Raw genomic sequence first — 27176 nt, forward strand, 5'->3', positions numbered from 1 at the left:
AATATGCTTTTATAATGGGAAGTAATACTGCATTATGGCCACCAGATGGTGCTGTAGAGAATAGGAAATATACAGTATAACAATTCTAGAGAACGCTAGAGGGAGTTAAGAAAAAAAATGTAATCACTGAACAATGGGACGTAAAACTGCATTATATCCATTAGATGGCGTTGTAGAGCATAGGAAATATGCTTTTTATAATGGGAAGTAATACTGAATTATGGCCACTAGATGGCGCTGTGGAGCATAGGAAATATGCTTTTATAATGAGAAGTAATACTGCATTATGGCCTCTAGATGGCGCTGTAGAGCATAGGAAATATGCTTTTATAATGGGAAGTAATACTGCATTATGGCCTCTAGATGGCGCTGTAGAGCATAGGAAATATGCTTTTATAATGGGAAGTAATACTGAATTATGGCCACTAGATGGCGCTGTGGAAGCATAGGAAATATGCTTTTATAATGGGAAGTAATACTGCATTATGGCCACCAGATGGTGCTGTAGAGAATAGGAAAATATACAGTATAACAATTCTAGAGAACGCTAGAGGGAGTTAAGAAAAAAAATGTAATCACTGGAACAATGGGACGTAAAACTGCATTATATCCATTAGATGGCGTTGTAGAGCATAGGAAATATGCTTTTATAATGGGAAGTAATACTGAGTTATGGCCACCAGATGGCGCTGTAGAGAATAGGAAAATATGCAGTATAACAATTCTAGAGAACGCTAGAGGGAATTAAGAAAATACATGTAATCACTGGAACAATGGGACATAATACTGCATGATGTCCATTAGATGGCGCTGTGGAGCATAAATATATCTTTGTAACAAGTGATACAATGTTACAATTCTAGACAGCACCAGAGGGAATTGAAAAATAAATGTAACCATCGGAATAATGGGAAGTAATACATTTATGATATGGAGTAATACGTTATCTGATGGCCATAATGCAGTATTACGTCCAATTGTAAAAGCATATTTCTATGCTCCACAGCTCCATCTAGTGACCATAATGCCGTATTCCCATTATAAAAGCATATTTCATATGCTCCACAGCTCCATCTAGTGGCCATAATGCAGTATTACTTCATATCATAAAAGCATGTTTACTATGCTCCACAGCTCTGTCTAGTGGCCAAAATGTGGTATTACTTCTCACTGTAAAATCATACTTCCTATGCTCCATAGCTCCATCTAGTGACCATAATGCGGTATTACTTCACATCATAAAAGCATATTTCCTATGCTCCACAGCTCCATCTAGTGGCTATAATGCATTATTACTTCCCATTAAACAAGAGATACAGTATAACAATTCTCGAGGATGCTAGAGGGAAATAAGAAAATAAATGTTATCACTGGAATAATGGGAGGTAATACTTTTATAATTGTAAGTAATTCTGAATTGTGTCCATTAGATGGAGCTGTGGAGCATAGGAATGCTTTGTAACAAATGTCACAATGTAACAATTCTAGAAAACACCAGAGGAAATAAAAAAAAAAAATGTAACCATTGGCATAATGGGAACAGGGGCGGACTGACCATTTGGGAACTCCAGGCACTGCCCGAGGGCCTGGGGTCAGTAGGGGGCCCCATGAGATGCCCCTGGTACCTTTCATAGGCTTTTTTGGGTGTGGTTTGAGTGTGGGTAAGGACACATGGGCCCCATGATCCCCTATTGGCCCGGGGGACCCATGAGTTGTCAGTCCGCCCCTGAATGGGAAGCAATACTTTTTTAATAATGGGAAGTAATACTGCATTGTGTCCATTAGATGGAGCTGTGGTGCATAGGAAATATGTCTTTATAACAAGAGATACAATGTAACAATTCTAGAGAACACCAGGAGGAATTAATAGCAATGGAAGGTAATACTGCATTATGTCCATGAGATGGAGCTGTAGAGCTTGGGATAATGACTTTGTAAAAAGAGATACAGTGTAACAATTTTAGAGAATGCTGAAGGGAATTAGGAAATGTAACCAAATAGAATGGCTATGTGATTTGTTTTTTTTGTTTTTTTGTTTTTTTTTAATAAATGGACCTAAAAGTGTACCAATGGGTGATGTGCCATATTTTGTAGTGAGAAGATATATTTTTAATGTTGGTTCTCTTTGGGGCCTGAGTTGGATAAGGTGAAGAAAATAAAAGTTGTTTCTCACAATAGAAGAGCCGGCTTGTTGTGTTTTTCTGTTCTATGGATGTTGTTTACACAAGGATCTCTTTGGCTTTGATCTTCTTAAAAAAAAAAGAAAGTCTACAAACAGCTAAATACATACTAAAGGGTCTATGTATAAAAAGTTCAATGAACGAATGTGACACACATCTGCACCGCTCCAATAAAACCCACCCTATCATGTTTTGTCTGGGACTTCATCAGAAGCTTGGAGTATGTTTGTCACCACACTATGGGAGGTGGTTTCTGGGCTATCCCGTTCTTTAAGGGAGAAACAACTTACCGAGTGAGAGCAGCAGGAACCCAAGGGTCAATCGTTTCCTCCTGCGGCATGATCCCAGAAGCGACGTATATTACGACACTTCCAGGTTGCCAGTTGTCCTTCCTCAGCTACTGCAGCTGACCAAAGATGATCTGCACTGGAATTGCTGCATTGGAGGGCACAAGAGATCTTGGGGGTCTAATAGACCAATCCCCCCAATGTCTTAATAAATAGGACCTGCCTGTGCTATCCCCTAGGGGGGCTTGTTTGCCTCCTTGTGATAGCAATAAAGTTGAAAAATATTGAAACAGTTTATGAAAATTTTACAGCGCTGTCGTACACACCGCATATCAAAAGCCCAGCGTAGGGAGAGCATGTGTACGTAACATCAACTGCGCCACATGTGGGGGATCATCGTGAACGTTCGAGTGAGAGCAATCATTCGAGGGTCGTAGTTCAGCTAACTCGGAATTGATAATCTGTAAAGACTTTTGTAGCATCGCCTGTAGAGAATTTGGGGCATCAGGTTTTTTTTTTTTTTTAACAGTTAAATTATGGGCGTGCGCAATTTTACAAGTTTGACATGTTTGTTATCTATTTACTCAGTTTTCCCCATGTGGGCTCATTTTTCATTCCAAGGGATCAGTGTTTTATCCTGCAGGCTAATGTTTTTGTTCCATTTCATGCTCCGTTTTAGTCCCGTGGGCTCAGTTTTAGTCTAGCTGGCTTCATGGACATGCGTAATTTTATGGCTTGACATATTTAGGATTTGTTTACTCCTTTTTGGTCCCGTGGCCTCTGTTTTGGTCTAGCTGGCTTCATGGGCATGCATACTTTTATGGATTGACATATTTGGGATCTGTTTACTCCTTTTTAGCCCAGTGGGCTCAGTTTTGTCCCTGTCAGCTCAGTTTTTTAGTTTAGTTGGCTTCATGGGCGTGACAATTTTATGGATTGGACATATTTGGGATCTGTTTACTTTGTTTTGGTCCCGTGGGCTCTGTTTTGGTCTAGTTGGCTTCATGGGGTGTACGCAATTTTATGGATTAACATATTTGGGATCTGTTTACTCTGTTTTTGGTCCCGTGGGCTCTGTTTTTGGTCCCGTGGGCTCTGTCTTGGCCCCATGGGCTCGGTTTTAGTCTAGTTGGCTTCATGGGTGTGCACATTTTTATGGATTGACATATTTGGGATCTGTTTACACCTTTTTAGCCCCATGGGCTCAGTTTTGGCCCCGTGGGCTCAGTTTTGGCCCCGTCGGCTCAGTTTTTTAGTCTAGTTGGCTTCATGGGCGTGCGCAATTTTATGGATTGACATATTTGGGATCTGGTTACTTCGTTTTAGTCCTGTGGGCTCAGGTTTAGTCCTGTGGGCTCAGGTTTAGTCCTGTGGGCACAGTTTGGTGTATCATATATTTCAAGCCAGTTACACAATTATTTGAGATCAGACATGAATATATTTTTATGAACAGCACAGTGGCTAAATGGTTAGCACTTCCACCTGGCAGTACTCGGGTCGTTGGTTCGAATCCCAACCACGGCACCACCTGCCTGGCATTTGCATGTTCTCCCTGTGCCTGTGTGGGTTTCCTCCAGGTACTCCAGTTTTCCTCCCACACTCCAAAGACTTGCTGGTAAGTTAATTGGCTCCTGTCTAAATAATATATATATGTGTGTGTGTAAAGTGCTGCGTAAAATGACGGCATTATATAATTACCTGTAATAAAGTAAATGATATCCAAGGCTTATAACCATGCAGAGTTTTATTAATAAATGCTACATATTTATTTTTAAAACCATGTGGCAGTTTATTCCTCCATTTTATTGTTTTTTTGGCATTTTATTCTTTTATCAAATGTGTGTCATTTTTGATCCAATGTTGATTTATGAGGTTCATCAGATTTGATTTGTAAAAACATAGCTCTTTGGAAATCATTTGTTTTAAACTGCACTACCCATAACAGTCCATGAGATGGCAGCACAATCCCACATTACTGGTAGGTCTGGTTCTAGTAGATGTGGGTGAGGGGTGGGCACAGCAGTAGAATGGTCTCACCCGGCCTCTTCTCTGGGGACTGGCACACTCCCTCCCTGCTAAACCTTTTCTAGATTTCAATACTACAGTTTCTGGGTTGCTGCGCTCAGAGGGACAGTGGGTTCCGGCCAGGGGCAGACTGACTATTGGAAACTCGGGCACTGCCTGAGGGCCCGGGGTCAGTAGAGGGCCCCATGAGATGTCCCTGGTACCTTTTTCATAGGCTTTTTTGAGTTTGGGCAAGGACACAGGGGCCCCATGATCCCCTATGACGCGGGGGCCCCATGAGTTGTCAGTCCGCCCCTGGTTCCGGCAGATAGTCTGGATGGAGTCTATGATGCCAGGAACTGGAATAGTGATCCATGTGTAGTAAATGATTTTGGAGATGAAATTTGCAATTTGATGCATTTTAGCCCTCAGGTTGCATTGCATTATATCTCCCAAAAGCTCTCTTCCTTGGCTCCTGTTCTTGGGTGACTCCATCCCTTTACAAGGTCCCATGGAGCCACCTTTTGCGTGTGCTCTCCCGGCCCGCGGTACATTTGAGACTCCTTATGCTCCATGCATCCACAATATCAAATATCCCTGGTGGCAAGCCACTCCCCTTTCCTCCAAGCCAGTGACTGACATCAGCTGTCCCTAATGCCCTGTACATGTGAAGTACTCGGGGCGAATGCTAATTGACTGGAAGTTCGGGAAAGCTGCACTGTGTGACCAGCAGCATTTTTAAAATGAGAAGCCAAAGTCCTACTTTAGCCCCTTTAAAGCTGCTTCCCGGTGGCCCCTTAACCACTTCAGCTTTGGAAAGTTTTTACCCCCTTCATGACAAAGCCATTTTTTTTGCTATTTAGCACTGCGCTACTTTAACTGGTCATCACGCGGTCATGCGACGCCGTATGTTCCTTTTTGGTGGTATTTGATTACCACTGGGTTTTTAATTTTTTTTTGTTACATAAACAAAAAAAGACCAAGAATTTTGAAAAGAAAAAAAAACAGATTTTTTTTACTTTCTGCTATAAAACATATCCAATAAAAAGTTATTTAAAAAATCAAATTTCTTCAGAAATTTAGGTCAAAATGTATTCTGCTGCATGTCTTTTGGTAAAAAAAAAATAAAAAAAATTCCAGTTTCAATACCATAGAATGTAGATGCTATAAATCACACAAACCAATCAATATACACTTGTTTGGTAGAAAAAAAAAAAAAAAATTCCCAACAAGTGTATTTTGATTGGTTTGTGTGATTTATCTCATTTGTTGCTGGAGGAGATCTACTGTTGAGGGATTGGTCTATTGTTGCTGGCTGCTGGGAGATCTGTTATTGCTGCTGGGGGCAGGTCTATTGCTGATGGCTGCTGGGGGATCTATGTCACTGCTTTCCTTGTTATTGATAACAATTTCTATACAAATTACTTATCACCGTGGCATTTGGCTCTGTAGTCTCTAAAACTGGGAGGTGGGTAGGGGGTGGAACCATTGGACGGGCCTCGGAGGTGGGTGGAACCATTGGACGGGCCTCGGAGGTAGGTGGAACCATTGGACGGGCCTCGGAGGTGGGTGGAACCATTGGACGGGCCTCGGAGGTGGGTGGAACCATTGGACGGGCCTCGGAGGTGGGTGGAACCATTGGACGGGCCTCGGAGGTGGGTGGAACCATTGGACGGGCCTCGAAGGTTGGTAGGGGGTAGAACCGTTGGACGGCCTCGGAGGTGGTAGGGGGTAGAACCCATTGGACGGGCCTCGGAGGTGGGTAGGGGGTAGAACCATTGGACTGGCCTCGGAGGTGGGTAGGGGGGGTGGAACCATTGGACGGGCCTCAGAGGTGGGTGGAACCATTGGACGGGCCTCAGAGGTGGGTGGAACCATTGGATGGGCCTCGGAGGTGGGTAGGGGGGTGGAACCATTGGACGGGCCTCAGAGGTGGGTGGAACCATTGGACGGGCCTCGAAGGTGGGTAGGGGGTAGAACCATTGGACGGGCCTCGGAGGTGGGTAGGGGGTGGAACCATTGGACGGGCCTCAGAGGTGGGTGGAACCATTGGATGGGTCTCAAAGGTGGGTGGAACCATTGGACGGGCCTCGAAGGTGGGTAGAACCATTGGACGGGCCTCGAAGGTGGGTAGGGGGTAGAACCATTGACGGGCCTCGAAGGTGGGTAGGGGGTAGAACCATTGGACGGGCCTCGGAGGTGGGTGGAACCATTGGACGGGCCTCGGAGGTGGGTGGAACCATTGGACGGGGCCTTGGAGGTGGGTGGAACCATTGGACGGGCCTCGGAGGTGGGTGGAACCATTGGACGGGCCTCGGAGGTGGTGGAACCATTGGACGGGCCTCGAAGGTTGGTAGGGGGTAGAACCGTTGGACGGCCTCGGAGGTGGGTAGGGGGTAGAACCATTGGACGGGCCTCGGAGGTGGGTAGGGGGTAGAACCATTGGACTGGCCTCAGAGGTGGGTAGGGGGGGTGGAACCATTGGACGGGCCTCAGAGGTGGGTGGAACCATTGGACGGGCCTCAGAGGTGGGTGGAACCATTGGATGGGCCTCGGAGGTGGGTAGGGGGGGGTGGAACCATTGGACGGGCCTCGGAGGTGGGTAGGGGGTGGAACCATTGGACGGGCCTCGAAGGTGGGTAGGGGGTAGAACCATTGGACGGGCCTCGGAGGTGGGTGGAACCATTGGACGGGCCTCGGAGGTGGGTGGAACCATTGGACGGGCCTCGGAGGTGGGTGGAACCATTGGACGGGCCTCGGAGGTGGGTGGACCATTGGACGGGCCTCGGAGGTGGGTGGAACCATTGGACGGGCCTCGGAGGTTGGTAGGGGTAGAACCGTTGGACGGCCTCGGAGGTGGGTAGGGGGTAGAACCATTGGACGGGCCTCGGAGGTGGGTAGGGGGTAGAACCATTGGACTGGCCTCGGAGGTGGGTAGGGGGGGTGGAACCATTGGACGGGCCTCAGAGGTGGGTGGAACCATTGGACGGGCCTCAGAGGTGGGTGGAACCATTGGATGGGCCTCGGAGGTGGGTAGGGGGGGTGGAACCATTGGACTGGCCTCGGAGGTGGGTAGGGGGTGGAACCATTCGACGGGCCTCAGAGGTGGGTGGAACCATTGGACGGGCCTCGAAGGTGGGTAGGGGGTAGAACCATTGGACGGGCCTCGGAGGTGGGTAGGGGGTGGAACCATTGGACGGGCCTCAGAGGTGGGTGGAACCATTGGACGGGCCTCAGAGGTGGGTGGAACCATTGGACGGGCCTCAGAGGTGGGTGGAACCATTGGACGGGCCTCAGAGGTGGGTGGAACCATTGGACGGGCCTCGGAGGTGGGGTAGGGGGGGTGGAACCATTGGACTGGCCTCGGAGGTGGGTAGGGGGTGGAACCATTGGACGGGCCTCAGAGGTGGGTGGAACCATTGGACGGGCCTCGAAGGTGGGTAGGGGGTAGAACCATTGGACGGGCCTCGGAGGTGGGTAGGGGGTGGAACCATTGGACGGGCCTCAGAGGTGGGTGGAACCATTGGATGGGCCTCAAAGGTGGGTGGAACCATTGGACGGGCCTCGAAGGTGGGTAGAACCATTGGACGGGCCTCGAAGGTGGGTAGGGGGTAGAACCATTGGACGGGCCTCGAAGGTGGGTAGGGGGTAGAACCATTGGACGGGCCTCGGAGGTGGGTAGGGGGTAGAACCATTGGACGGGCCTCGGAGGTGGGTAGGGGGTAGAACCATTGGACGGGCCTCTGAGGTGGGGTGGAACCATTGGATGGGCCTCGGAGGTGGGCCTAACATATTCTCTACCAGTCCTTCGCTGTGGTGTCTGCATGTTTTCCTTTTATCTGAAATAGAAGGGGAATTTCCTTTTTAACTGGTGATCCTGCCAGTCACATGGTGACTACGCCCATTACACTATATCTGTGGAGGAGCAGGGTTGTCACCCTTAAGCTATCCTCTGAATGTAATATATGCCCCTCCCCCCAACCATCATTTCCCTGTGCTGGAGAAGCGGATGAAGACACGACACTCGATAAAACATTAGTCCTTTTATTAGGATAACATTGCATTCCAATAATCGCTTCCCTCCAAACAGGTGAGAAAGTATACATTTTGGCGCTGATACATCCAGACAGTCCGTTCTCTGGGGGGGGCGGGTAGGGGGCACCATGCTTTGTACACATACACCCACTGTTCTCAGCCCCCTCCTGTGGATCGCCATCATCTGGTGAGCACCTGGCATTGCGCCCCGAATTTGAAGGTCTCTTACTGGTGTGAAGGTAGTGAGTGGAAACGTTCTCCCGCGGAATGTGCGATTTACAGGTTAGTACAATTATTGTATTTCTCTGTACAATTTATTATCTATAAAATAAATACAAGGAGCTGTGTGCACACTCCATGAAGGGTGCGGTCCTGCGTCTTCCCTCTGCATGCGGTCCTGCGTCTTCCCTCTGCATGCGGTCCTGCGTCTTCCCTCTGCATGCGGTCCTGCGTCATCCCTCTGCATGCGGTCCTGCGTCATCCCTCTGCATGCGGTCCTGCGTCTTCCCTCTGCATGCGGTCCTGCGTCTTCCATCTGCATGCGGTCCTGCGTCCTCTCTCTGCATGCGGTCCTGCGTCTTCCCTCTGCATGCGGTCCTGCGTCTTCCCTCTGCATGCGGTCCTGCGTCTTCCCTCTGCATGCGGTCCTGCGTCTTCCCTCTGCATGCGGTCCTGCGTCATCCCTCTGCATGCGGTCCTGCGTCATCCCTCTGCATGCGGTCCTGCGTCATCCCTCTGCATGCGGTCCTGCGTCTTCCCTCTGCATGCGGTCCTGCGTCTTCCATCTGCATGCGGTCCTGCGTCCTCTCTCTGCATGCGGTCCTGCCTCTTCCCTCTGCATGCGGTCCTGCGTCCTCTCTCTGCATGCGGTCCCTGCGTCCTTTCTCCGCTGTCCCCCTGCCAGCATGCTGCAACCGAGTCTCTGTGTGGAAGCAGTGGTCTCTCTGCAGAAGTCTGGCATTCCCCTTGCTGAGTCACACTAATCAGGAAGCTCATGCTCCAGCTCTGACTCAGCAGTGGGCATGTATACCTCTGCAGAGAGACCACTGCTTCCACACACAGACTCAGTTGCAGCATGCTGGCAGGGGACAGGCTTTTCTACTCTGCAGCTGTGGCTACTTTAGAAAAGGAAATGAATTGTAAGACATTGTACATCTTTGGTTTTGATGCAGAGAAATACCCTTTGCTCTGTGTGGGAAGCAGTGGTCTCTCTGCAAAGGGTCTCTCTCTGCATCAAATATGCAATGTCTTACAATGGTGGCACCATACAAGCCCCAGACCTACTGGATGACAATGGAGCCACAGCCAGCCTGAGCAAACCTGCGTATGTTCTTTACACCCCCCAATCTTTTTTTTTTCTCTTTTGTATAAGGGGGGCAGAAAATGTGGCAGAGCTTCAAACCTATGTGTCCCCAATGGGCAGATTTATGATCACCTCCTGCCCTTGATATAGGATGTCACAAGGACATGCTAGCCTAGCTCTTGTACAGGTACAGTCGTAAAACCCCATTTGGTCGATTGGAGAGGAGTTGGACCATATCTGATACTTAGAGGCTTAGTTATAATAAAAATAAAAAAAAATTGCTGTGCTGATGTCCTGGAATTTCCACAAATGTCGCGAATAATCCTTAGAAAATAACATTTCACATGTATTCTATTTATTTTCTGTGATCTTTGGCTCCATCTAATGGCCATTAATGTGGTATTTTTCTGATCTATAGCAATGAGGACAGTATTGCTTTATGACCAGTAGATGGCGATGATGATAGGAAATCGAAAATGACACATTACAATCACTAAGCATTATGGGAGATTTGCATGGCATTTTTTTTAAATACATAGATAGACCCCTTATCAATTAGAGAACAACATTGTCTTTTTTTTTTTTTCTAGACTAATCACCAAATTTATTTGAAGGGGACCTGTTAGTGCAGGGGTGGGCAACTGCGGCCCTCCTGCTGTTGCAAAACTACAAGTCCATCATGCCTCTGCCTCTTGGAGTAACTGTCAGTCTTCCCATCAGCCTTTGCTTCTAGGAGTCATGCTTGTAACTGTCATCTTGCAATGCTTTGTGGGACATGTAGTTCCACAACAGCTGGTGGTCCACAGTTGCCCACCCCCTGTGTTAGTGAGTTCTCTGACAACTAATAGACACTTAGATCCCATCCACACTATGGAAATGCGATAAGACGTGTTATTGGGTTGATGAGACGTGGGCGGCCCAATGCATCCAATCATTACATCTGTATACAGACAAGTTATAGAATACGGGTGTAGACAGATGTAACGCTTCCCCCTCCAGGCCTTGTCCACATTGGTGCGCTACAGTAACTATGTACTGCGGGGTGTTGTGGTGAAATTCATTTTGAATAGCACAGTGCCATGTGTTGGGGGGCGGGCACTGCAGTACAAAAAAAAAAACATTGGGGGGGGGGGGGGGGGGGAGAGGTCCCAGAAGTGAAAGGGGGGGGGGGACGGAGAGGTTCCAGAAGTGAGAGGGAGGGAGGGAGAAAGGAGAGGTTCCAGAAGTGAGAGGGAGGGAGAAAGGAGAGGTTCCAGAAGTGAGAGTTCCAGAAAGTGAAGGGAGGGAGGGAGAAAGGAGAGGTTCCAGAAGTGAGAGGGAGGGGAGGGAAAGGAGAGGTTCCAGGAAGTGGAAGGAGAAAGGAGAGGTTCCAGAAGTGGGAGGGAGAAAGGAGAGGGAGAAAGGAGAGGTTCCAAGAGGGAGGGAGGGGGGGGGGGGAGAAAGGAGAGGTTTCAAGAGGGAGGGAGGGGGGGGGAGAAAGGAGAGGTTCCAAGAGGGAGGGAGGGGGGGGAGAAAGGAGAGGTTCCAAGAGGGAGGGAGGGGGGGGGAGAAAGGAGAGGTTCCAAGAGGGAGGGAGGGGGGGGGGGAGAAAGGAGAGGTTCCAAGAGGGAGGGAGGGGGGGGGGAGAAAGGAGAGGTTCCAGAAGTGGGAGAAAGAAGAGGTTCCAAGAGGGAGGGGGAGAGAAAGGAGAGGTTCCAAGAGGGAGGGGGAGGAGAAAGGAGAGGTTCCAGAAGTGAGAGGGGGAGGGGGGGAGAAAGGAGAGGTTCCAAGAGGGAGGGGGGGAGAAAGGAGAGGTTCCAGAAGTGAAGGGGGGGAGGTTCCAGAAGCGAGGGGGGGGGGAGGTTCTAGAGGTGGGGGGGTTCCAGAAGTGAGAGGGAGGGAGAAAGGTGAGGTTCCAGAAGTGAGAGGGAGAGGAGAAAAGAGAGGTTCCAGAAGAGGGAGGGGAGGGGGGGGGTGAGAAAGGAGAGGTTCCAGAAGTGAGAAGGAAGGGGGAGAAAGAGGTTCCAGAAGTGAGAGGGGGGGGGGAGAAAGGAGAGGTTCCAGAAGAGGGAGGGGAGGGGGGGGGTGAGAAGGAGAGGTTCCAGAAGTGAGAAGGAAGGGGGGGAAAGAGGTTCCAGAAGTGAGAGGGGGGGGAGAAAGGAGAGGTTCCAGAAGTGAGAGGGGGGGGGGAGAAAGGAGAGGTTCCAGCAGTGAGAGGGGGGGGGGGGGAGGAGAAAGGAGAGGTTCCAGCAGTGAGAGGGAGGGAGAATAAAGGAGAGGTTCCAGCAGTGAGAGGGAGGGAGAATAAAGGAGAGGTTTCAGAAGTGAGAGGGAGGGAGAATAAAGGAGAGGTTCCAGAAGTGAGAAGGTGGGGGGGAGAATAAAGGAGAGGTTCCAGAAGTGAGAAGGTGGGGGGGAGAAAGGAGAGATTCCAGATCACACAGAGGCAGAAATAAACTCTGTAAGGAACAATTTAATGAAAAATAAATTACAAGACCACAATGTAGGGGGTGTGAATGGATTATTTTCATAAGGATATCATATAGCATCACTTTAGGGCCCCTCCTGCCATACGAAGAGGTGCAGAAACATCGATTTTGGAAAAACTGCTATTCCAACGTTTCTACGATGCCATTCATGGACCCGAAGGCAACAGTATCTGTCATGGGATCACAGCTTATGGGGAATGGGTTCCAGGAGCGCTTCCCAGAGGATCCACCACCAATCTGAGCCTTGGTGCTTGACTGAGATCACATGACCAGCGCCAAGGCCTTTATTCACATTGAGATCACGTGACCCTTGCCAAAGCCTTTAATCACGTCGACTGAGATCACGTGATTAGTGCCTAGGCTTTTAAAGGCCCAGGCACTGGTCATATGATCTCAATGTGAATAAAGGCCTAGGCACAGGTCATGTGATCTCAGTCGATGTGATTAAGGGCCAAGGCACCGGTCATGTGATTGAATCACATCGACTGAGATCACATGACAAGTGCCAAGGTCTTTAATCACATTAATAAAGCTCATGTTGCCTGTGCCTAGGTCTTTTGATCACACTGAAATCATAGGAGCAGTGTCTTGGCCTTTAATCACATCGACTGAGATCACATGGCCTATGCCTTTTAAACACATTGAAATCACGTGACTGGTGCCTAGGCCTTTTAAACACATTGAGATCACGTGACCAATGCCTAGGCCTTTTAAACACATTGAGATCACGTGATCCGTGCCTAGGCCTTTAATCACATTGTCTGAAATCACATGACCAGTGCCAAGGCCTTTAATCACATTGTCTGAAATCACATGACCAGTGCCAAGGCCTTTAATCACATCGACTGAGATCACATGGCCTGTGCCTAGGCCTTTTAAACACATTGAGATCACGTGACCGGTGCCTAGGCCTTTTAAACAAATCGACTGAAATCACATGACCAGTGCCAAGGACTTTAATCACATGGACTGAGATCACATGACCCGTGCCTAGGCCTTTAATCACAATGCTGCTGTTGGACGAGGATCAGTGGCTACCTCAGAATCGACATCAGAGCTGAACTGCTGCCAGATATTTATTGCAGTTGTGTATTCCTTTAAATTCCTTTTCAATGTGTTGTCCATAGAGGTGGTATAAGTACCCGAACCTGTCTTTGTATCAGCTGCTGTCATTTCCTACACAGCAGCTTTCAAACTAATAGGGAGGGGCAGCACTAGAAGCCAATCAGGCTCTGTTGCATGCACATGTGCTGACAGGGAACACACTGATTGGAGGAGAGAGCAGAATTGGTGACTTATCTGAGGGTTTTTTTTCTGTTCCTTCACTCTCTGCTCAGCAGTAGGGATGATCGCAGGCGTGTTCAGACCCTCTTTCGAACGCACCTGAACGAGCCTGCACTGTACCAATCATCCATTGCCAGGACATTCCCAGACTTCGGGGAACATCTTATCTACTTCCTGTCAGGCTAGAATCTGACCACGCCTGAACTCATCCCTACCCAACAGCCTGCAGGTGGGGAGGTGACACTAGTACTGGGTTGTCCAGCATCTCCAGGCAAGGATCCAGAATTGCACTGTAATACATGCTGTTGAATGGGTGTACCACCAAGAATTTATTTTTTTGCCCCCTTGCTTTTCTGCACCTGGGGCAGCTGCCGCTCCTGCCCCCCCCTTGCCCCAACCCTGGGCGATGCCACTGTACTCTTTAAGGAAGGAATTTTTTAATGTTCAGGCCCCCAGGGGACAAAAAAATTTAGTACTTTGGCCCATGTTCCTACATGCTTTATAAGCAGAGCAATAGGGTTGAATGTAGAGCTCCCCTGACGTTGGTCTGACAACGTAGCTAGCAAGGAGACCACTGCAAGAGAACCAGTGCTCCTCCGAGCACTTGCTAGAGACAAGCAGAAGGGCAAGAGGAATGCAGAGAGATGGCAGGATGATGTGCTTCTCATACCTCTGCATTCCTCTTGTTGCCGCTTGTCTTGGGCAAGTGCTTGGAGGCAAGACAGGCCCCGGTAGCTAGCTCCATTGTTGGACAGCTTCAAAGCACATAGGAACATGGGACTAAGTACTACATGTACCTTGTGCCCCTAGGTGGCAACCCTTTCCCTTCCAAAAATGAAGTGAGAGTTCTTATTTAACTTCGATAGAGGCAGTGGTATCTTCTCACTGGGCTGTTCTTGCATTGTACATAGACCTGTTTGAAGGAATTCAGCTAAAACCAAGTTGAGAAGGTCCAAACTTACGAGATTTAGATAACATGGCAGAATGAACTTAACCAATATGAAACTCAGAAACAAAGCAGCAATGAAACTCTACATTTGTTTTTGGAAATCTTGAACTGTTGGTGGCACCCAGTTTTTTTTTTGTTTTTTTTTGCCATCAACTTGGACAGAGTCTGACATACAGCGGTATTAGACTTCCACACGTCTTCTGGTCTCCAGCAGTTGGCCGTGCTCTTCAGTAGAAAGCCTGGCAATAAATCTAAGGACGTCAAATGCAGAATGGGCTCCATGTTAGTTGTGACCGCACAAATCAAAATCAGATTTGTTTATCGGACGGAGCCAAGCACAGGCAGACATAGTAAATAGTCCCTCAGGCTGGAAACTTTATTTGGAATAGTCTTACTGTACAACGCACATGGCCTCCAGAAATGTATGGCTCTTTGGCTGGGGTTTCAAAGAGCGTTCAGTCTTGTTAGGTTTCCAATATAAATAGACATTTAACTGTTGTTTTTTCCTTGAATAACAACTAACAAGTTTAAAATAGTGTGACATATGAAGACCAAGTCATACCAACGCCAAAAACATCCCTTGGTTGCGTTCAGCTAGCTTGGAGCTTCCAAATAGTCATAGCATGAGGCTTCCAAGATATCAGTTGGGCTTATGAAGTTCCACCATGGAAGAGAAGGTCCTCCTGGTTGCTGTATCACTTTAACCCAAGCCAACCCACTTGCACTTTAATTTTTCTCCCTGGCCTTTAAGGAGAATCCTTCCTCACTTCCATTTAAGCAACATAAACTGAATCCTCAAGACATCAAGCGCTGAATTCTGGTTTGTGTCATTGGTCATGGCTCAACAAGGCTTATGGGATGTCCCATCCGGTCCTTTTAAACTCGGACCTTCAAGTTCAAGTAACGCAAGTCATCTTTGCGTCCTTTTTGAAAAGAAATTCTTAGTCGTCTGTTTCCTTTAAAGGTCAAAAAGCGGTCGAACAGTGGCTTGTCATGATTTATAATCCTAAGAAGAAACAAAATTGTCTATGGCTTTTGCTTACTCGAATGTATTAAATATCTAACCGAGGACTGAAGTGGAGTTCGAGGTGGTGCATCTGGAAGAGATAGAAAATACGATGCTGATTCTGTCTTGGGTCAGCAGATGGTGGTGGTAGGGGGGAAGGGGGGGAAGAGAGGATATTGCATTTTGTAGAGTTGAAATCACACAGTAGATAGGTTTACGGGCACGTAGTAGACAAGAGCACGTTCTTACTTACTTAGAAGTGCCTGGAGTTGCTCCGACATAAGCTGTGGTGGGCCATCTGCAAATGAACAAAGACAGCCAAAGTGCCGTTATTACCGTTTTAACAGGGAAATCCACGGAGAATGCCGAGATATTTCTGCTGCCATTTTGTAGAACATCTCTGCAATTATTATTATACAGGATTTATATGGCACCAACAATTTGCTCAGCGCTTTACAATATAACGGGAGACAATACAGCAACAATACAGTTCAATACAAGAGGGATAGGAGGGCCCTGATCCTGGGAGCTTACAATCTAAGAGGGAGGGGCTAGTGGTACAAAAGGTAATAACTGTGGGGGATGGACTGGTTGGAAGAGTAGAAGATTCCATTGTTAGCTGAGGGCAGGATAGGCTTCCCTGAAGAGAGAGGTTTTCAGAGATCGCCTAATAGTAAGCAGAGTAGGCGATAGTCTGATAAATTGGGGTAGAGAGTTCCAGAGGATGGGGGAGGCTCTGGAGAAGTCCTGGAGATGAGCATGGGAGGAGGAGACAAGGGAGGTAGAGAGTAGGAAGTCTTGCGAGGAGCGGAGAGTACAGTTTGGATGATATTTGGAGACAAGATTGGTGATGTAATTTGGGGCAGAGTTATAAATGGCTTTATATGTTATTGTTAATGTTTTGAATTTTATTCGTTGGGCAATGGGAAGCCAGTGAAGGGATTGGCAGAGAGGGGTGGAGGACACTGAGTGGAGGCCAGTGGAGGGATTGGCAGAGAGGAAAGGCAGATATGGAACAGTTAGTAATGTGGATAAGTCCGGCAGCAGCATTCATGATAGACTGAAGAGGGGATAGCCTGCGATGAGGTCAGCCAATGAGGAGGGCGTTACAATAGTCAAGGCGAGAGATAACCAGGGAGTTAATGAGTTGCTTAGTGGTTTCCGGGGTTAGGAATGGACGTATCTTGGAGATGTTGCGGAGGTGAAGTCTATAAGATTTGGACAGTGATTGGATTTGGGGCTGAAAGGACAGATGGGAGTCTAGGATTACACCTAGTACCCTGGCATGAGGGGAGGGACTGATGGTTGTATTATTGATCTTGATGGAGAAGTTGGGGTATGGGGCGCAAGCTGGAGGAAATACTAAGAGCTCAGTTTTGGAAAGATTGAGTTTGAGGAAGTGGAGTGACATCCATGCCGATATGTCACTTAGTAGGTTAGTAACGCGAAAGAAGACTGAAGGGGTGAGGTAAGGAGGAGACTGAAGGAGTGAGGAGGAGACTGAAGGAGTGCCCCTTTATCTTCCACAGCCAACTTTGCATTTACTGCACACGTTAAATTCCTGGAATATCAGTAGTAAGGATCACCTCCTAGATTGTAAGCTCCAACGAACAAGACCCTTTGTTTCCTCTGGTACCAAATTGTATTGTAACGGTCATGTCTGCCTTCATTTTGTAAAGCGCTGAGCAAACTGTTGGCGCTATATAAATCCTGTATAATAATACATAAACTACAACTTAGTGAAATGTATACTATGAAAATGCCCATCACTGCTGGCACCACTGGTTCCCCCCCTACGAGTGTCAATGGAATCTAAATGGGAAATTGTGCTTGCTTTGGGTAACAATAACTCACTTTTGTAGAAAGTCCATTTTGTTTGCAGATATCATGGTGGTGGGTTGGTAAGCAGAATAATTCAATCATGGTGGGGGGCAGAATATTTCAGTCTTGCTAGTGGGTAAAATAATTCAATCATGTTGGTGTGGTAGGGGGCAGAACTATCCAATGATGGTGATGGGTTAGTGGGCAGAAGAACTCAATCATGGTGGTGGGTTAGTGGGCAGATATTCAATCATGGTGGGCAGAACAATTCAGTCATGGTGGTGTGGTAGTGAACACAAAAACTTAATCATGGTGGTGGGCAGATATTAAATCATGGTGGTGGGTTAGTGGGCAGAACAATTCAATCATGGTGGTGGGTTAGTGGGCAAAATAATTCAATCATGGTGGTAGGTTAGTAGGCACATATTCAATCGTGGTGGTGGGTTAGTGGGAAGAACAATTCAATCGTGGTGGTGGGTTAGTGGGAAGAACAATTCAATCATGGTGGTGGGTTAGTGGGCAGTTATTCAATCATGGTGGTGGGTTAGTGGGCAGATATTCAATCGTGGTGGGGTAGTGGGCAGAAAAATTCAATATGCTTTGCTGGTTTTTTTGTTTTCTTTTTTTTTTGCCTTCCTCTGGATCATCTGTGGGTGTAGGATTATATTTTTTTTAATGGTTGAACTGGATGGACTTTTGTCTTTTTTCAGCCAGACTAATTATGTAACTATGGTGGTGGGTTACTGGGTAGATATTCAATCATGGTGGTGGGTTGGTGGGCAGATTTGAAAGCATGGTGGTGGGTTGGTGGGCAGATTTGAAAGCATGGTGGTGGGTTGGTGGGCAGGGGAATTGAATCATGGTGCTGGGTTGGTGGGCAGTGGAATTGCATCATGGTGGTGGGTTGGTGGGCAGGGGAATTGCATCATGGTGCTGGGTTGGTGGGCAGGGGAATTGCATCATGGTGCTGGGTTGGTGGGCAGTGGAATTGCATCATGGTGGTGGGTTGGTGGACAGGGGAATTGCATCATGGTGGTGGGTTGGTGGACAGGGGAATTGCATCATGGTGGTGGGTTGGTGGACAGGGGAATTGCATCATGGTGGTGGGTTGGTGGACAGGGGAATTGCATCATGGTGGTGGGTTGGTGGGTAGCGGAATTGAATCATGGTGGTGGGTATTGCTGCAGAATATAGCATGCAGAGTTCTGCCCGGGAACCTGGTCTTTCCATAGCAGTAGGACAGACAGGAAATGTCTGCAATTTACCTTCTTGGCAGTTGTGTCCTATAAATCCCCGCAGACAGATGCAGCCTCCGGTCACAGCGTTACATTGGGAGTCCCAGCCGCACTCACAGCTCAGGCTGCAGTTGGGTCCATAGTAGTTCATTCTGCAGTCTGTGGAGAGACAAGAAAGAAGCCTCAGATAGAAGCTGCAGTTTCCCTGACCCACCTGTGTGCCCCCAGAAGTGCTAGTCACTTCACTATTCGGGGAATGAAGCCTCACACGCGGGAAGCTGGCCATACACACAGTGGACTAGTACAATGTACTAAGTTTAGATCTGAGTATACAGACATATGAAGATCCAATATATGCAGACAAGTTGGAGGAGGTTTTAGGGCTCATTCACACCAGCAATCCGCATTAAATCGCATGTTGCTGGTGGGTGCTATAGTGCCGACCCCAGCACAGACCTTTGATGACACTTTAAAATGAAGCTCTAGTCGCCGCAGCGACGTTACAATGTGGTGCTGCATGTTCCACCCCACTGCTTTGGTATTCGCTGATGCCATTGGGGAAAAAAAAGAAAAGAAAAGGATTTTGCTATGTCTATGCATTGGAGCAGCGCTGGAAAGTAGGCGCCATGGTAGCCCCAATGCATCTGGTAGTCAGCTGGTGGTGACAGATCAAATCGCCTAAGTAATACATTGTACATTCTATACCTATTGGAAGTTAAAATAAATAATACACAATAAAATAACAATAAATAATTTAAATAAAATAATAACACACAAATAAAGATTTATATATGGTGGTATGTATTATATTGTAAATTTTTCTATTTTTTATAATACCGGTAATTAAAAATTATTATTAAAAAAGTTAAATTTATATATATATATATATATAAAAATTTTTACTATATATATATATATATATATATATATATATATAAATTTTTTTTACTATATATATATATATATATATATATAGAAAAAAATTTTACTATATATATATATATATATATATATATATATATATATATATATATATAGAAAATTTTTTTTACTATATATATATATATATATATATAAAATAAACACACTTTTAATGAAAAAAATATAAAAAAAACCATGCTAAATACTGTACATACCCACAGCATATATACATTGTTATACTCCAGTCCAAATTATTCTGCAATGTATATATGCTGTGGGTATGTACAGTATTTAGCATGTTTTTTTTTTATATTCTTTTAATTAAAAATGTGTGTGTTTTATTATATATATATATATATATATATATATATATATATATATATATATATATATATATAAAAATAACATTTGACCTACATTGTTATACTCCAATCCAAATTATTCTGCAATGTAGGTCAAATGTTATATTTATATATATATATATATATTGATTAAAAATGATTATTGAAAATGTTTTAATAAATAATAATTATATATATATATATATATATATATATATACACACACACACATAATTTTTTTTTCTACTATATATATATATATATAAACACGCACATTTTTAATTAATAAAAATATTAAAAAAAACATGCTAAATACTGTACATACCCACAGCATATATACATTGCAGACTAATTTGGACTGGAGTATAACAATGTAGGTCAAATGTTGTGTGTGTGTATATATATATAATTATTAATTTTTTTGATAATTTTTATTACGAATAATAAATATAGATTAATAAAAACAATGTAACAATATATAATTAATGAAAATAGTACAGTGTATAGAAACTGTATACATACATTGCATCCTAATTTGTATTGGGGTCAGGGTGCAATATATAATTAAACACAACAGGTCACCTATATCACAGGTTGCTCCGGTCCTCCCTGGGAGACATATGCAGGCTCCGCCCACTGGCTCGCACGGTCCATTCCCTTCACACTGGCACAGCTTCTCACAGTTCTCTCCATATGTTCCCGGCTCACAAACTGGAGTTACAGAAGAAAAATGTTCCCTTAGTCTGGAGGTTTCTTCTATGATCTATAACAGGGGTGTCAAACGCCATTTCATCGCGGGTAACAATAGATGCCCAAGCTGCCAGCAACAATAGATAGACCCCCCAAAAAAAACCCAGTAGATCCCCCAACAATAGTTCCAACAGCAGCAATACTCCCCCCCCCAAAAAAAACTGTGGAAAAGCCCCCCCCCCCAGCAACAGACCCCCCCTAGCCACAATAAATCCACCATTAGCAATACTACACACCCTTAGCAACAATAGATGCCCAACAGCAACAATAGATCGTCCCAGCAGCCAGCATTAATAGCCCCCCCCCCAGAACCCTGAAACAATAGATAGTTTTCCCCCCCAAACAGTAGATCTGCCACAAGGAACAATAGACCCCTCCCAACAACAATAGTTCCCCAAGTAGCAATTCTACACCCTCTCAGCAACAATAGACCCTCCAGCACCCCTTGCCATTACATACATTCAGTGCTGGAGGTGCCAGAAATGCATACCACCGCGTTCCCGCTGAAGAAAAGCCGTGGCTCTGGGGGGGGCCCAAGTCCAGATGCAACATGCCAACATTAAATGTGACCATCTGGTGATTGGCCAGGACTGACCTCTCTCGCATTCTTCACCATAGAAGCCGGATGGGCACTGGCAGATGCCGGTGGGAGGGTCACAAGATGCTCCATTTTCACAGCGGCACCTCTCCCGGCAGTTCTCTCCATGGAATCCCGGTGGACAAGCTAGAACATTGAATGGCGTTAGACCGTCCAACATGGCCGGAGTCTACAATGAACGTCAACATACGCTGTTTATATTGCGGCCAGTTCCTGACGAACTGGCTGGAATTCACTTGGTGGGCGGCTCCCTCAGCCTCCTCCCACCTGACATCCTTCACTTCCGAAGAAGCATGGTGGAGAATCGTTGGATGAACAGTGGCTGCATCCAATCCAAGGATTCAATAGTCCATTGGGGGGGGGCATTAGAATATATTTAAAATCTTATGTCAAGCCCAGGGGCAGGCTGACAACTCATGGGGCCCCTGGGTTATTTGAGATCATGGGGCCTCTGTGTTCTCGCCTACACTCAAACCACGCCCAATAAAAAACTTTTCAAAGGTACCAGGGGCATCTCATGGGGCCCCCTACTGACTCCGGGTCCTTGGGCAGTGCCCGAGTGCCCGAATGGTCAGTCTGCCCCTGGTCAAGCCATGCTTGGAGAAACATCGGCTGTATGAATGTGACAACAACAGGGGCGGACTGACCATTTGGAAACTCGGGCACTGCCCGAGGGCCCGGGGTCAATAGGGGGCCCCATGAGATGCCCCTGGTACCTTTTTCATAGGCTTTTTTTAGCTTGGGCAAGGACACAGGGGCCCCATGATCCCCTATTGACCGGGGGCCCCATGAGTTGTCAGTCTGCCCCTGGACAACAAAAAGAAAAATTGCTGGATTTTCTCTAATCATCAGCGCCATCTAGTGACCTGCTGTATATCTTTTTCCTGGCTGAGATATTTTTTGGGAAAAGAAAACTCATTATGGCCACTAGATGGGGCTGATGTTCTAGGGAACTACACTTCTTAAGGCGCTTTCTGACTGCAGTTTTTTGTCTTTTTTGTTTTTTTTGTCACACTCATACAGTGAATGTTTTAAACATAGACCCCTTGGAGTAATTTTATTTTTACATCTAAGTGGAGTTCTGTTGAAAGAAAAAAAAAAAAGCTTCCCCGTTTTATGCCGGCCATACACGGGTTGAAAATCCATCGATTTTACGTCCGAAAATCGGACCTAAGAATAATCGGCCAATTTTCGCTCTGTTAGTGGGTCAATGGCACTGGACGATTTTTGTGGTTTCTCCCCTTTTCGGTGATCGGGCATGTTGGAAAATTTGTGAAAACTGAACGATTTTCAACTCAATGGTGGTCAAGTCATACGATCGTTTTTCCAAAAAGAATATGCGCCATGAGCCGTGACCTGGAAGGAACAGACGTTTCTCCTGTTATATGGGGTGAACTTTATGACTTGGTCGAACGATTTTCGAAATCAATGATGGCAACCATTCGGAGGAAGAATTGTTTGGAATTCGAACCATGTATGGCCTGGATTAGTTTTGGGGTTCAATCTGGAAGTTAAATTAAGGAGTGACTCCACTTTTATTGAGCAAAACACATGCCCCCTGTGGGTGATCTCTGTACATTGCAAGGCAGGGGCGGACTGACAACTCATGGGGCCCCCGGACAATAGGGGATCATGGGGCCCCTGTGTCCTTGCCCAAACTCAAAAAATCCTATGAAAAAGGTACCAGGGGCATCTCATGGGGCCCCCTACTGACCCCGGGCCCTCGGACGGTGCCCGAGTTTCCAAATGGTCAGTCCGCCCCTGTTGTTATCACATTCATACAGCCAATGTTTCTCCAAGCATGGCTTGACCAGGGGCGGACTGACCATTCGGGCACTGCCCGAGGACCCGGAGTCAGTAGGGGGCCCCATGAGATGCCCCTGGTACCTTTCAAAAGTTTTTAGTGGGTGTGGTTTGAGTGTGGGTGAGAACACAGAGGCCCCATGATCTCATATAGCCCAGGGGCCCCATGAGTTGTCAGTCCGCACCTGGGCTTGACATAAGATTTTAAAGATATTCTAATGCGCCCCCCCCGATGGACTATTGAATCCTTGGATTGGATGCAGCCATTGTTCATCCAACGATTCTCCACCATGCTTCTTCGGAAGTGAAGGTACCAGGAGCATCTCATGGGGCCCCCTACTGACCCCGGGCCCTCGGGCAGTGCCCGAGTTTCCAAATGGTCAGTCTGTCCCTGTTGCAAGGATTTTAACAAACTTTGTTACAGATTCCTACTTTTTGTTATTCTGAAGAAATATCTGTTTGTTTCTCTGTGTGCGGAGTGAATGGGAGTGACTTTATAGTTATTAATCAGCTGCAGGGTTCTAATGAGGAAAGTGGCAGGGTCTGCATCCTTTTAGACAAGATTTCCCTTTGGGAGCATCTCACCCAAAAATGACATTTATGTTGCAGGGGATGCCCAAAATCTGACTTGTATCTAATGCAGGCCATAGATGGTTCGAATTCCGAATGATTTTTTGTCCGAAAATCGGAAACGTCGTTCGCCCGGTAATCCGATGGCGCCATCACTGATTTCAAAAATCGGCCAACCGAGTCATACAGTTCACCCCATATAACAGGCGAAACTTCTGTTCCTTCCAGCTCACGACTCATGACGCATATTCTTTTCGGAAAAACGATCGTACGATTTGACCATCATTGAGTCGAAAATCGGTCGTTTTTCACCAATTTTCCAACATGCCAAAAATGCGCCAAAACCGCGCATGCGGAACACATCTGGACTGCGTTTCTGTGGTGTGAACTGACCCTTAAATTAAGAAACATTCAAGATGAAGGTTTGCTGCTGAAGGATGAGACTCCACAAAAGACACAATGAACCCCCCCCCCCCTCCACGCGTCAGACGTCTCCTTCTGTTGGATCTACAAGCGATACTTGGAACGTCTCAGCATTGTTCGGCCAATCAGGGCGGCTCACCGTGTTGGCACCGATTCCCGTAGTAGCCTTTCGCACAGTGACAGGTGCCCGACGTTCGATCACATGTGCCATTGTGGAGGCAGGAACACACCATCTGACAGGAGGGGCCGTATTTCCCCGGGGGGCACGCTGAAACAAAATCAGATATAATGAATGATATTTATGGAGTGCGGACTTTAACATCAGCACACATAGGGGGCGCTTTACCTTCCTCGCAGGTGGGGCCCATCCACCCCAAGCCACAGCGGCACGATCCATTCACTGGGTGACACAGACCTCCATTCTTGCAGGAGCAGAGCTGCCGACAGTCCTCACCAAAGTGATCTCCAGCACAGTCTGGAACACAGAAATGTATGGAATTCAGCAGAAGATCCCGATTATTACAGTCTATTACATACATTGCTTCATTGTCCCATCCTGTACAGGCAGCCAGCTGTTGCTGAAAATATACCAGTCCCAGAGTGCACCCTGACCTCCGACCATGGGGACCTCTCCAGTCCATGAGTGCACCCCTGACCTCTGACCATCAGGACCTCTCCAGTTCATGAGTGCACCCTGACCTCTGCCCAAGGGGACCTCTCCTGTCCATGAGTGCACCCCTAACCACTAACTATGGGGACCTCTCAAGTCCATGAGTGCACCCTGACCTCCGACCATGGGGACCTCTCCAGTCCATGAGTGCACCCCTGACCTCCAACCATGGGGACCTCTCCAGTTCATGAGTGCACCCCTGACCTCCGACCATGGGGACCTCTCCAGTCCATGAGTGCACCCCTAACCACTAACTATGGGGACCTCTCAAGTCCATGAGTGCACCCTGACCTCCGACCATGGGGACCTCTCCAGTCCATGAGTGCACCCTGACCTCCAACCATGGGGACCTCTCCAGTTCATGAGTGCACCCCTGACCTCCGACCATGGGGACCTCTCCAGTCCATGAGTGCACCCCTGACCTCTGACCATCAGGACCTCTCCAGTTCATGAGTGCACCCTGACCTCTGCCCAAGGGGACCTCTCCTGTCCATGAGTGCACCCCTAACCACTAACTATGGGGACCTCTCAAGTCCATGAGTGCACCCTGACCTCCGACCATGGGGACCTCTCCAGTCCATGAGTGCACCCCTGACCTCTGATGATGGGGATCTCTCCTGTCCATGAGTGCACCCCTGACCTCCAACCATGGGGACCTCTCCAGCCCATGAGTGCACCCCTGACCTCCGACCATCAGGACCTCTCCAGTTCATGAGTGCACCCTGACCTCTGCCCAAGGGGACCTCTCCAGTCCATGAGTGCACCCCTGACCACTGACTCTGAAGACCTCTCCAGTCCATGAGTGCACCCCTAACCACTAACTATGGGGACCTCTCAAGTCCATGAGTGCACCCTGACCTCCGACCATGGGGACCTCCAGTTCCAGAGTTCATGCCCAAACTTTGACCCTGGAGACATCTCCAGTAGTAGAATTCACCTCTGACTATGGGGACCTCTCCAGGTAATGAGTGACCCTCTTTCCTTTGATCCTGGGGGCACCTCCAGCCCTGAGTGAACCCCTGAGCTCTGACCATGAGGATCTCTCTAGCCCCAGAGTGCACCCCTGACCTCTGACCCTGGGGGTACCTCCAGCCCTGAGTGAACCCCTGACCTCTGACCATAAGACTCCATCTAGCGACAGAGTGCACCCCTGACCTCTAACCCTGGGGGCACCTGCAGCCCTGAGTGAACCTCTGATCATGAGAATCTCTATAGCTCCAGAGTGCATCCCTGACCTCTGACATTGGGAACCCCTCCAACCCCAGAGTGCACCCCTGACCTTGGTGACTCCTCTAGCTCTGAGTGAACCTCTGACCATGAGGATCTCTCTACCCCAGAGTGCACCCCTGACCTCTGACCCTGGGGGCACCTCCAGCCCTGAGTAAACCCCTGATCTCTGACCACGAGAATCTCTCTAGCCCAGCATGCATCCCTGACCTCAGACGTTGGGGACCCCTCCAGCCCCAGAGTACATCCCAGACCTCTGACCATGGGGACCCCTCCAGCCCCAGACTGGAGAAGTTTTCATTCCATTCTCCTCTCACTGTCCTATGAGGCTGCATAACCTCTGACCCTCTGCCTGGTTAACCCTGTGCTAATCACATGCACCCCCCCCCCCCCAAAAAAAAAACCCTCTAGAAATACACAACAAACAGAGCATGTGCAGACTTGCCACTGCTGCTCTGTACTATGACAGATGGATTGGGGACAGTACACGAATGGGAAGATCAGAGAAAGACAGGATCAAACAGCCTTTTCACACACTGCGGAGGTTTAACCCCTTGGGTTCCACAGTGAGTATAACAAGCATGCTTTACTGCATCTACAGACTGATTGTACTGTTGTGGGTTTAGTAACACTTCACTGGGGGGATCCACCTCCATGGGAGCTTTACGCCCCTACACTGGGCTGACATTTCTTCTTCGACAAGAAGAGAATACGAGTGAATAACAGAACACACTGATCTGTAAGAGATAAGGTTGCACTAGAAATGTAGTAGTAGATTCAGATTGATATAAAAGCCCATCGATGAGCGGCACTCTGATCTCTGCAATAAAGCTGATTTAACCTGAAAAAAACACAATTGCCAGAACTACTGTGCTGATACTTTCCTTGGAACAAACGTATAGTCATCTTCCAAAACAACTGCAGGGTTAGAGTTCTAAGAATGGAAATATACTGGCCGAAATGTCGGTGCAATAAACCCTTATACCTTCCACCTTGTTCATCTGTGGAAGCCCTTCAAGTGCCTACTATACCCATTGCTATAGTATGCAATTTTGTGTGGAACACCAAAGCATTCATCTTGGATGGAGTACTGATTCTGCCTTCCGTTGCCTGCAAGACCGTTCCCTGAATCCTCTTCTCCCCAACACTCCGCCAGTTGGATGCCCTCTGACGCGGAGCATACCTACAGGGGTCGCCATTGCAACCTGGCCTCATGCTCAGGGAGGCCTATGAGGCTCCCCTGTAGAACTAGATAGGATGTTCAGGAAGGCCCATGTGGCTCCCCTGTAAACCCAGACAGG

At 47.4% G+C, this 27176-nt stretch overlaps 1 protein-coding gene across 2 annotated transcripts in view; it reads right to left on the reverse strand.

Annotated features, from left to right (window-relative positions):
- Positions 1 to 12241: 12241 nt before the first annotated feature.
- MEGF6 (multiple EGF like domains 6) overlaps positions 12242 to 27176 on the reverse strand; it is a 529814-nt gene continuing 514879 nt past the window's right edge. For both annotated transcript variants that reach the window (XM_089652234.1, XM_089652235.1), the window contains 7 exons: positions 24325 to 24453; positions 24118 to 24246; positions 21180 to 21308; positions 20417 to 20545; positions 18603 to 18731; positions 15770 to 15814; positions 12242 to 15607 (listed from right to left, as the gene is read on the reverse strand). In XM_089652234.1, coding sequence (XP_089508360.1) covers positions 15537 to 15607; positions 15770 to 15814; positions 18603 to 18731; positions 20417 to 20545; positions 21180 to 21308; positions 24118 to 24246; positions 24325 to 24453 — 761 coding nt within the window. In that variant the 3' untranslated portion in view covers positions 12242 to 15536. The remainder of the gene's footprint in view (positions 15608 to 15769; positions 15815 to 18602; positions 18732 to 20416; positions 20546 to 21179; positions 21309 to 24117; positions 24247 to 24324; positions 24454 to 27176) is intronic.

The sequence above is a fragment of the Staurois parvus genome, unplaced genomic scaffold (genome assembly GCF_062004578.1).
Source record: "Staurois parvus isolate SC_StPar_1 unplaced genomic scaffold, SC_StPar_1.0 ptg000676l, whole genome shotgun sequence".
Lineage (NCBI taxonomy): Eukaryota > Metazoa > Chordata > Amphibia > Anura > Ranidae > Staurois > Staurois parvus.